This window comes from Sapajus apella, unplaced genomic scaffold, assembly GCF_009761245.1.
Source record: "Sapajus apella isolate SASKATOON/1434 unplaced genomic scaffold, GSC_monkey_1.0 scaffold104, whole genome shotgun sequence".
Taxonomy (NCBI): Eukaryota; Metazoa; Chordata; class Mammalia; order Primates; family Cebidae; genus Sapajus; species Sapajus apella.
Window position 1 is genome coordinate 1,422,420 of NW_022437044.1, and position 12,802 is coordinate 1,435,221.

The 12,802-nt window shown below is 33.3% G+C and overlaps 1 protein-coding gene across 4 annotated transcripts in view; it reads left to right on the forward strand.

Moving 5' to 3' along the window:
• Window positions 1-12,802, forward strand: part of DACH2 (dachshund family transcription factor 2) — a 660,631-nt gene that overhangs the window by 541,621 nt on the left and 106,208 nt on the right. For all 4 annotated transcript variants that reach the window (XM_032258714.1, XM_032258711.1, XM_032258715.1 and 1 more), the window contains exon 6: window positions 8,441-8,613. In XM_032258714.1, coding sequence (XP_032114605.1) covers window positions 8,441-8,613 — 173 coding nt within the window. The remainder of the gene's footprint in view (window positions 1-8,440; window positions 8,614-12,802) is intronic.

The window sequence follows — 12,802 nt, forward strand, 5'->3', positions numbered from 1 at the left end:
TATCTACCCAGAGGAAAAGAAGTCATTATACAAAGAAGATACCTGTTCCTTTTTAGCAGCACAATTCACAATTGCAAAAATATGGAACCAGCTCAAATGCCCATCAATCAAAAACTGGATAAAGAAATTGTGATATAATTATGTATTTTATATGTGTCCATGTGTGTGTGTGTGTGTGTGTGTGTGTGTGTAAATACTATTCAGCCATAGAAAGGAACAAATTAATTGCATCCACAGCAGCCTAGATGGAACTGGAGATTATTATTCTAAGTGAAGTAACTCAGAAATGGAAAACCAAAACATTGTATGTTGTCACTCATAAGAGAGAGGTAAATAATGAGGATGCAATGGTATAAGAATGATACAATGGACTTTGGGGACTCTGGAAAATGTGGGAGGTGGGTGAGGGGTAAAAGACTATGAATTGGGTTCAGTGTATACTGCTTGGGTGATGGGTGCACCAAAATCTCAGAAATCACCAGTAAAGTACTTAATAATGTAACCAAATACCACCTGTAGTCCAAAACCCTATGGAAATAAGAAAATAGACATACAGATGACCAAGAGCATATGAGAAAATGTTCAACATCACTAATCAATAGGGAAATGCAAATTAAGCTCACAATGAGATGCTGCCTTACCCCAGCCAGAATTGGCATTATTAAAAAATTTAAAAAATACAATAGATGCTGGCATGGATGTAATGAAAGGGGAACACTTATTACACTGCTGATGGGAATGTAATTTAGAATAGCCTCTATGGAAAACAATATGAACAATGAGATTTCTCAAAGAACTAAAAGTAGATCTACCACTCAATCCCGCAATCTTTCTACTCTGCACCTATACAAAAGAAAAGAAGTCATTATATCAGAAAGACACCTCTACTTGTATGCTTACCACAGCATAATTCACAATTGCAAGCATATGGAATCAACCTAAGTGCTCATCAGCTGATGAGTAGATAAAGTTAAAGTATTATATGTATACATCCTGGAACACTACTCAGTCACAAAAAGAAGAAATTAATAACTTTTGCAGTCACTTGGATGGAGCCAAAGGCCATCATTTTAAGTGAAGTAACTCAGGAATGGAAAACCAAGTACTGTATCTTCTCACTTATAAGTGGGATTTAAGTTATATGTATGCAAGAAAATACTGAGTGGTATAATGGATATTGTAGAATCAGAAGGGAGGAGTGTAGGGGGTGGGTGAGGGACAAAAAACTATATTATGGGTACAGTGTACACTTCTCAGGTGACAGGTGCACTAAAATCTCAGATTTCACCAATATACAATTTATCCATGTAACCAAAAGCTACCTGTACCCCCAAAGCTATTGAAATACCAACAATAACAAGAAAAAGTAATTTTAAAAAGAATGTATTGGGAGATTATACCTTGCGGATAAATGAAATGAATGAGAGCATTGTTATAAAGGACTGAAAGGAGAAATTGAGAATTGATAATACTCTGTTATAAGGCATTTGTAGTACTCCTGAAATAGTATAGTGATATTTGTGAATGGAATAAGACTAATTGTAAATATATATTGAAAACTCTAAGGCAACCACTGAAAAACATTAAAATTTTTAATGGTTTAATTTTTAAGATATTAAAATTTTTAATAAAAATTTAAAATTCCTCTTCAATTCATATGGAACATTCACCAAGAGAGGCCACATTCTGGGCCACAAAATATATTTTAACATATTTAAAAGAATGAAAATTATACAAAGTATGCTCTCAGTCATAATGGAATTAAATGAGAAACCAATAACAGAAAGACAGTTGTAAAATCAAAAATACTTGTAGATAAAACAGTACACTTGTACATACCACATGAATCAAAGAAGAAACCTCAGGAAAAATTTAAAAGTATTTTAAAGTAAATGACAATGAAAATATTATTTATCCAAATTCATAGGATGTAGCAAAAGCGGTGCTTAGAGGTAAATACATAGCATTGAATTAATTAATATATTAAAAAGAATAAAGAGGTTAAATCAGTAACCAAAGATTCCACTTTAGGAAAATGAAAAGATAAAACATTAAATTGAAAGCAGAAGAACATAAATAATAATTATTAGTATAGAAATGGATAAAATTAAAGACAGAAAATAAACAGAGAAAAATCAATGAAAGCAAAAGCTGCTTCATTGACAAGACAAATGCAATTTATAAACTCCTAGGCAGGCTAACTAAGAAAAAGAGAGAAGATGCAAATTACTAGCATCAGAAAATAAAGAGAGGCCATCACTGTTTATCCTATGACATTAAAATGATAATATAGCAATACTCAACAACTCTATACCCACAAATTTGATAACTTGGATGAAATGAGCCAATTTTTTGAAAGATACAATCTACCAATACTCACACAAGAAGGAACAGATAATCTGAAAAGGCCTATACATATTACAGAAATTGAATCTATAATTAAAACCCTTCCACAACAGAAAGCACCATGTTCAAATGGGTTCACAGGTAAAGTCTACCAAACATTTAAAGAAGGAAATATACCAATTATCTACAATCTCTTCCAGAAGATAGAAGCAGAAGGAATATGTTCTAACTCATTATATGAGATCAGAATTATCCAAATACCAAAATACTAGAGAAAGACAACATAGGAAAGGGAAACTACAGACGAGTATCTCTGATGGGCATAATGCAAAAATCCTGAAAACAGAATAGTAAATAATGTATAGCAAAAATTGCCCACCATGACCAAGGGGAATTTATTCCAAGTATGCAACGGTAACTCAACATTGAAAAATCAATTAATATAATCTGTTACATCAGTAGGCTAGAGAATAAAAATAATATGATACTAACAGTTGATGCAGAAAAGGTTTTTGAGAAAATACAATACCCATTCATAATAAAAACTCTTAGAAAAAAATAGAAATAGAGGGGAACTGCCTCAACTTGTTAAAGAACATCTCTAAAAACCTACTCCTGACATCTTACTCAATGGTGAAAAACTGGATGCTTTTCTCCTGAGATCACAAAAAAGGAAGGGATGTTCCCGCTCATCATTTCTATTCATCTATGGGGGCCTTAGCTAGTGCAAAATGACAAGAAAAGAAATAAAATATATGTAAATTAAGCAAGAAAAAAATTGCATTCATCCAAAAACTTCACAAGAATTTACAAAGAAGACTCCTAGAATGCAAAACTCTGGGTCTATTATAAGATAACATCAGAGAAAATCTAGGTGATCTTGGGTTTGACAATGAGATTTTAGATACAATATCAAAAGCATAAACCTTAAAATAAACTAATAAATTGGATTTCATTAAACTTAAAAACAACTCCATGAAGCACACTATTAAGAGAATGAAAAGACAAACCACAGAATGGGAAAAAGTGTTTGTGCAACTCATATATGATAAAGGACTGATAGATATACAAAGAGCTTTTAATCTCAACAATAAGAAATAACCAAATTTAAAAGTGGACAAACGACCTTAAAAGACGCCTCATCAATTAAGACACAGATGGCAAATAAGCATATGAAAACATCTTCAATATAATATGTCATTAAGGAATTGCAAATTAAAACAACTAGGAGATACCCATACACACCTGTTGAATGAAAAGCCAATAGGCAAATGAAAAGCCACAGGAAGACCGACTGGGAAGATAGGGTACTCGTATCAGGGGATTAATGCCTGGTAGTCATTGTAGTAATGACAAAATATTTCAGAAGTCAGCGTGACTTGGAAATCAAATCAATGTGTGATTTAGATAGAGAATTAGAGGATTACTAAGGTTTGTACCTTTCATGGCTAGAAGGACGTGCTGCTATGCACTTACATAAAATCCAAAATTGTCAACCTCAATTGCTCACAAAGATTTGGAGTAACAGGAACTTTCAGTTTTTTGTTCATGGGAATGCAAAATCGTGTAGTGACTCTGGAAGACATTTTGGGCATTTTTTTTTTACGATGGTAAACATAGTCCTGTATTTATACACATCAATGGGGAACTTAAGTTCACACAAAAAGCTATACACCAAAGTTTACAGTAACTTTATTTAATTTTTAAAAATTAGAAACAACCAAGATATCCTTTAATAGGTGAATTTATAAACCAACTGTGGTATATATGTACTATGGTACCATATTTAGCAATAAATACAAATGAGCTGTCAAACCTTGAAAAGACTTGGATGAACCTGAAGTGCAAATTGCTAAGTGAAACAGGTCAGTCTGAAAAGGCTAAATAGTGTGTGATTCTAACTAGATAGCATTCAGGTAAAGACATATCTATAGAGCCCAAAAAGACCAATGGTTGCCAGAGGTTGGGGGGAGAGATAGAAAAAGTGACCTCTGCTGTGAACTCTGGACTGCAGTTAATATTAATACATCAATACTGATTTCTCAAATGTAGCTATTACAAGACATTAATATGAGGGTCAACTGTGTGATGGCAGAGTGGAGGTATAAGGAAATTCTCTGTAATTTCCGCTAGTGTTTTCTGTTAAACTAAGAGTGCTCTAAAACCAGTCTATTTATTTTTTAAAGAGAAGGACAGTTTATTTAAGCAAATCAATTGGGTTAGGAAGGCAGATTCCAGAGAGAAGCATTAACATGAGTGAAGGCTAACGTGAATTCAAACTGTGGACATAAATAGCCCAGTGGGGCTAGAGTACAGCATACATAGATGAATATAATGAAACATTACAACCAGAAAGGTAATTTTGGATGAAATAAGAATGCTTGTATTTTATTCTAGTAGCATAAAATGGGAAGTCTTAAAATGGGAGTGGAAGGCAAATGAAAAGCCAGAGGAAGACCAATTGGGAAGATAGGGTACTTGTATCAAGGGATTAATGCCTGGTAGTCCCTGTAGAAATGACAAAATATTACAGAAGTCAACATGACTTGGAAATCAAAGCAATGTGTGATTTAGATAGAGAATTAGAGGATTACTAAAGTTTGTACATTTCATGGCTAGAAGGAGGTGCTGCTATGCACTTACATAAAAATTATAGGAGTTGCTGAAATATCAAGATGCATTAGAAATTATTCTTATAGGTTGAGTGCTGTGGCTCATGCCTGTAGTCCCAGCACTTTGGGAGACCAAGCTGGGTGGATCACTTGAGGTCAGGAGTTCGAGACCAACATGGCCAACATGGTGAAACTCTGTCTGAACTAAAAATGCAAAAATTAGCTGGGCATGGTGGCACATGCCTGTAATGCCAGCTACTTGGGAAGCTGAGACAGGAGAATCGCTTGAGCCCGGGAGACAGAGGTTGCAGTGAGCTGAGAGCTACACTACACTCCAGCCTTTGTGACACAGTGAGACTCCATCTCATAAAAAAAAAAAAAAGGAATTACAGTAACTTGCATAATGTCCATGAGGTCAATAAGAAAAGAGATAACTCATTTTGGTGGGTTTTTTTTTTTTTTTAAAGATTTGCCTTTATTACTATATTATTAAAAAGCTATGTGTGTATCTGGCGTGTGACTAAGTGAGCCAGATTGCTGGTGTAGTGTGTACTACTAATGGCTTTTAATTTTATGTGTTCAGTTTTGGAAAAGTTTGGCTATCACAATTCAGTGTTTTCATATGCTTTCCATGGAGAACTCATGTGGGTCATTGTTAAACTGGGGTGTAACGTAAATACTAGAGTAAGCTTAAATTCTAGGGCATTATAGTCAATTGACAGTTATTGCAGGTCACGATTTCAAAGTATGAGTTTTAAACCTTTCATGGTCATTTGAAATATTTGTTGTATTAGATTTTAAAACTGACTGCCAATGGACTGTTAAATTCTTTTTGCAGTAGGCATTTAGTTTGCATGTCAATTGGAATTTAAGTAGGCCTATTTCTTATTATCGCCAGATGGTGTCTAGGTGATGCTGAAAATCTTTGGAGAATGAGGAAAGATTATTATACTGTTAAGGGAAGTGTAAATTGAACAAAAGCTTATTTGAATAGTAAAGGGAAGCACTGATGGCTACTTTTCATCTAAGATTGATCAATTTGTGACTGAAGCCTATAATTACCTTGGGCTTGTGGTAAATGATAGCCTTATATAGAAACCTACTTAGATCATTGATTGTTGTTATTATGTTGAACATAAGGTTTCAGGAGAAAGACAAACAGTGGTTAGCTTAATACATATTATAAAATATTACTACTGCATAAACTATATGATAATTTAAGTATTAAAATGCATATGTACCTAAGTACTTTTAAAAGGCTAACTGAAAACATGCTTCTAGTTTAAAAGGGAATGAGTTCTACATACAAATGAGATTATGCAGTGTTTGTCTTTCTGTGCTTGGCTTATTTTGCTTAGCATAATGTTATCCAGAATGATAAGTGTTTGAGGTGATGGCTATATTAATTAGCTTTATTTAATTATCACACATTGTGTGCATCTGTGTATACATATATGTGTGTGTGTATATATGTGTGTACACATATATAATATATAATAGAATCACTTTGTATTCCATAAGTATATACAATTATAATTTGTCAATTCATAATAAAAATTTTAACAATTAAAAAGTAAAAATAATTAAAAGAGAGTGGAAAAGGCCACTTTGAATTCAATGTTGTAAGCCTTGTTTTGAGGCTTCTTTGATAAATTAATAATTCCAAGAAAAATGTTTCATAGTTCATAAGTTTGGTTTGGAAGGCTTCTCCTGAAAAGGATTTAGAGATAGTGAGCCATAGGTGAACACGAATAGGAGAAAAGTTTAAAACGGTTTCTAACTTTGGGATATAGAATCAGATAGGGAGTACCGAGAATGTTTCCTTTCCTGAGTTCCATTTAGAATTTAAGTTTCCAGGTTAGGTTTTATCCTTGTGTAATTCTGATAACAGTGCATTTTGTGGCTGTCTTTATCAGAAACACTAGTGGCTAATGTTTTCTTTATTTAACAATTCATTTAATTATGATGCTCACTTGAGTGTAGTGTGAGACCTGACCTATCTGGAAATGCATTCCATTGCTTGTGCTGCCTTTGTACTTCGTTGTTATCAGTTTTAGATCAAGCATTATAATTGAAATCAGGAGATGACCCTCAAATAAATTAACACTGCTTCTTCCTTCTAGTTCCCATTAAAATTGGACTTTATTAAAATTAAAAACTACTCTGCGAAGCACACTGTTAAGAAAATGAAAAGAAGCCATGGAATGTGAGAAAATCTTTGTCCTAAAAGTGTGTGTTTTGAGTATTTGTATTACCGCCACTGTTGTTTTGAGGAATAAGGTTTAGGGAGCTTTTTAATATACTTCCTATAGATTCACTGATGTTCTTTTTCTGCTATGATAAGGGAAGCAAGGAAAAGTGAAGTGATTACAAAGAAAAAAACAGGACGTTATTAATACTTAATGCTTGTGCGCAGGACCAACATAAATGCTGTCCACCTTAAAATTTCTGTAGTTTGTGATAATTTAGAAAAATTATAGGGAAGGATGTTTTAGAACATCTATTAAAGATTACTGCTTTCTGGGCTCTGTCCAAGATAAGGCAAGATTACTGTAGAGGTAATGGTTTATAATAAGTGCTATGGTTGATTTATAGTCACGTTTATATCCATAAAGCAGACTAACTTTTAGTAGATTCTGCTCAAAGACCTTTCGTCCTACAAATCCAAGCCTATCAAGGGATAAGTAGACAATTATTTTAATGTTACCTTTTTACATGACGGCATATCTGTGGTTACCACAAGTTGGATGTGGTTAATAATTGAGAGATATTCTTTCAGGTATTTCAAATGTGTGAAAATTATTTCAACTTGCATAAGAAAAGAAATGAAATTCCTGAAACTACTCAGCAATGTTATTATTTATTATTAAACTGGAAAATAGTTTGATAGTTTGATAGGGGAGTTATTACTTATTGGCAAAGACTTTAAATTAAAGCTATTAATATAAGCATTCATTTTAGAGATTTATATCTAAAAGGGTATAACATATTCCAAGTCTTGTTTTCTTCTATAGTTCTGAAGCTTAGTGAATCTACATTCGGCCTTACCAGCAGGATGGTCTCTTAAGTCTCTTAATGAAATTGTAAAGCTGTAAACTATCAACACATCAATACATTACTGTTATGATGTTACAAAATGGTTATGATGATTAAGAAGAAAGTTCTTATTTTTGAAATGCAATCGTGTTTGGCTTAAAGATTTATGTTGGTTTTTATGGGTAAAAAAGATCGCATCTTATAAATATTTTGGTAGTGAAAGCAAGAAAAAAGCGTATTTATAATTAAATATGTGGATATAGGAAGATTTTAAAAATTATTAAACAATATAAAATACCACAGTTACTATTAACGGCACAAAGAGACATTAGAATATAATAAAAATTGTTTTTTTTAAGAAAACTAAGAACGAATTTAGATACTTTTTAACAAACTATTTCAGATAATAATAATGTAACAAGTTTAATATGCACTGTCTCTTTTAGGACTGGATCTGCCATTTATGATGATGCCTCATCCCCTACTTCCAGTCAGCTTACCTCCTGCATCAGTTGCCATGGCAATGAATCAGATGAACCATCTCAATACTATTGCCAACATGGCTGCTGCAGCACAGATTCACAGTCCACTCTCCAGAGCTGGTACCTCTGTTATAAAGGTAAGAATCATGATTTAGAAAAGGACAAAGGTATCAATTACATGCAAATTTTGATAAAATATTAATCCCACTGGATCTTCAGTAGTAACACAGCTCATTGACTCAGTTGGTTAGCATACAGGATTGATGGGTTTAGTCTGTGACTACGCCTGCCAGAATTGTTGTTTGTTTTCATTTCATGGCCACAGAGCTCACTTTTAATTCTATTTTCTGTCTTGCAGTCATGTGCACAGTGTGTGGGAGGTATGGGCAGATTAATGACAGAGTAGAAGAGTGTGCAAAAACCATTCCCATTGCTGGGGTGAAACAAAGTAAACACTGTGCATCTTTTTGGAGTTTGAGAGACAGTTATGAGCTATGATATACCATGCAGGACTTACAGATTTGGGTTCCGATTCTGATTTGCAACTTAGCTAAATCAACTTGAGCATTGCAGTTTGCCCTCCTGAATATGTTTCCTCCACTATAAAATGAAGGTCATAGTTAATAATCAATGCTGCTTATTTCATGGGCTGTCTGCAGATAATATGTGCAAAATATACTTTAAAACACGCAAAACATTAATAATATTTATGGTAATTTATTGCATTAACATTATATTGTTAGAATACTATTATTTGAAGTTTATGGGCATAGGATAATGAAACACAAAGGATATTTTGTAGCTACCCCTTCTTTTTCCTCTTAGTTTGGCATATAGCTTTTCCGCTCTCTTTCCAATTATCATATGCACTAGGCTTTTGAATACTTTTTCTTCTTGTGAGGACGTGATATATGGGTACACAGGATCCCAAGATTTTAGTTAATCACAGAAACCCATTGATTCCCTCCTTTATTCCTTCACTTACTCAACAAATATTATACCCTTAAGAAATACATGTCAGGGTATTGAGTGATATGCGAAATTTATAAGGAAGATATACTCCTTGACTTCCAGGAGTCCCAAACATAAATGTGAGACAAACAAGTACCCACTTATCTTGTGCTAACAAGACAGACTATGATGGAAAACATAAGACAACCACCAAGTATTACAGGAATTTACAGGAAGGAGTGATTATACCTACCTTTAAGAAGAGAGGAGTCAGAGATCTGGGAAGGCATTATATAGTTGATGGACTTCAACTGAGCCTGGGAAGGCATTATATAGTTGATGGACTTCAACTGAGCCTGGGAAGGCATTATATAGTTGATGGACTTCAACTGAGACTGGGAAGGCATTATATAGCTGATGGACTTCAACTGAGCCTGGGAAGGCATTATATAGTTGATGGATAGCAACTGAGCCTTGCAATATTGATACAGCTGTAATAGATAGACATGAGGTGAAAGAAGTGAAGGCAGAGGAAATGTGATGTTTTGGACACACTTGTTTCATTTTAAAATTAGCTTGTAATATGAGAGACTTCTAAAGTGCTGAAGAAAATTTAAAGCATAACCTTTTAAGAAAGGAAAAGAAAAATTGATCATTTTTGTAAAGCTTCATATATATTTATATCACCAAGTGGATGTCTGCTTCCTAGAAAGACTGGCTGCAGACTTTCTAGAAAGACTGGCTGCTACACAAATATCCAGGCAACAAAACTGCACTTGTACCCCTGAATCAATAAAAAAAATTAAAGGGTAAAAATAAAGCTTGTGGTTGATAATGGGTTAGTCTATCATAACTAATGAGAAGTCTGTTATTTAAATGTTTGACTGAAATGGAAACTTGGATTTAGAGTTGTCTTTGAGAAGAAAATCTCACATGAAATGTGGGATAAGTTTCCCATGATTTTGAAACTGGATAGCTGTTAAGAAAATATGACAACACAAATTGTGAAATTATATTAAAAAGCAAACCTGGAAGCAGTGGTGGTGATAAACAGCTACTTAGGAGCCCAAGAAGAGGTAGATCACTTGAACCCAGGGGTTCAAGATCAGCCTGGGCAACATTGTGGACCCCTTCTCTAAAACAAACAAACAAAAGCATTTCAAAGTAATGGTGTCATACTGGTTTTGAAATGATGGAAGAGTACTCTCAATAGAGGCATGCTTATGACTCTTCAAAAGCACATTGGTTGGTTTTCATAAGTACCCCATGGAATTAGCTTTATTTTGTTTGAATGTTTGCGACTTTGGTTAGCTTTGTGAATAATTTGAGTCAAGAGGCCCATGGAAATGTGGTTCATAGTTATGGTGCTGGAAATGGAAATGATAATTTTCTCAATCCAAATATTGTTCTATTTTTTTATCTATTACAGGAATATAACTAAAATTTTGTTTAAGGCTTATTAGTTTATTTCATATGCAACCTTTTAAAAAAGAAAGTTCAATTTGTTACAAACAATTTTACATAACTTTTTAAAAGGTGAAGTGAGAACACATGCTTATGTATGCCCTGACAAATACACAACTACACAGAAACCATTTTATGCTAAAGAGAAATTGGATCTACTTTCATGCAGTTATTTTGACTAAAGTAAGTTAATAGAGATATATTTAATTAAAACACCCTTTGATAAAAATTTCTGTTTCTATACAAATCTGTCAGAAATACATTTTGGCATATGCATAGATTGCATATGAAAAAAAGGGCTTTTTGGGTCTCTGTCACTCAAATAATGTACGTTGCACCCAGTAAGTAATCTCTCATCATCATGTGCCCTATTTCATCCTTCACCTTTTCATTGTCTATCATTCCCACTCTACACTCCTGTGTACGTGTTATTTCCCACTTATAAGTGAGAACTCGTGGTATTTTTCTTTCTGTGCCTGATTTGTTACACTTTAGATAATGGCCTCCATTTTCATCCATATTTCTGCAAAAGACATATTTCATTCTATCTTATGGATAAATAGTATTCCGTTTATACTTTTATTTATATAGCACATTTTAGATCATAGTATTCCATTATATATATATTCCAAATCGTATTCCTCTCTGTATATGTGATATATATATACATATATATATATATATATTGCACCTATGTATATATAGGATTACTATTTGGAATGTATATGAATACTATGACCCAAAAAAGTACAAGATACATATATATATATGCATAAATATATCTTGCATATATATGTATCTTACATTTTTTCTGTATCATATCATTTGTCGATATACACTTAGGTTGATTCCATATCTTTGCTGTTGTGAATAGTACTGCAATAAACATATGAGTACAGATATCTTTCTGATACTGTGAGTTATTTTCCTTTGGGTAGATACTCAGTAGTGGGATTGCTGGATTGAATGGTAGTTCTATTTGTAGTTCTTTGAGAAATCTCCATACTGTTTTCCATAGTGAATGTACTAATTTACATTCCTACCAACAGTGTATAAGCATTCCCTTTTCTCCTCACAAACATTCGATATTTTTTGTCTTTTAAAAAATACTTGGAAACATTTATTATTTTTTCTATTTTAAAAAAATAGCCATTCCTACTGGTGTAAAATGATATCCCATTGTGGTTTTAATTTACATTTCTCTGATGACTAGAGATGTTGAGCATTTTCATATGCCTGTTAACCATTTGTATGTCTATCCATATCCTTTGCCCACTTTGTATTGGGATTATTTGGAGTTTTCTTTCTGAGTTGTTTGAGTTCCTTCTAAATTCTGGCTACTAATCCCTTGTCACATGCATTATTTGCAAATATTACCTCCCATTCTGTTGATTGTCTGTTCAGTTTTGATTATTTCTTTTGCTGCGCGGAAGATTTTTAGCTTAATTAAGTCCTATTTGTCTATTTTTGTTTTTGTTGCCTGTGCTTTTTAGTCTTATTCATAAATACTTTGCCTAGACCAATATCTAGGAGAATTTTCCTTTATTATTTTTGTAGTACTTTAATGGTTTCATGTCTTGCAAAAGTATTTAATCCGTCCTTAGTTGATTTTTGCATATGGTGAAAGATAGGGTCCAATTTCATTCTTCTGTATATGGCAATCAAATTTTCCCAGCACCATTTATTGAAAAGGGTGTAATTTCCCCAGTATATGTTCTTATTGATTTTATCACAAAAAAGTTGGCTCTGAGTACATGGCTTTATTTCTGTGTTCCCTACTTTGTTCCCTTGATCTATGTGTCTATTTTTATATCAGTACAATGCTGCTTTGGTTACTGTAGCCTTATAGTATAATTTGAAGTCAGGTAATGGATGCCTCCAGCCTTATTCTTTTTGCTTAGTATTTATTTG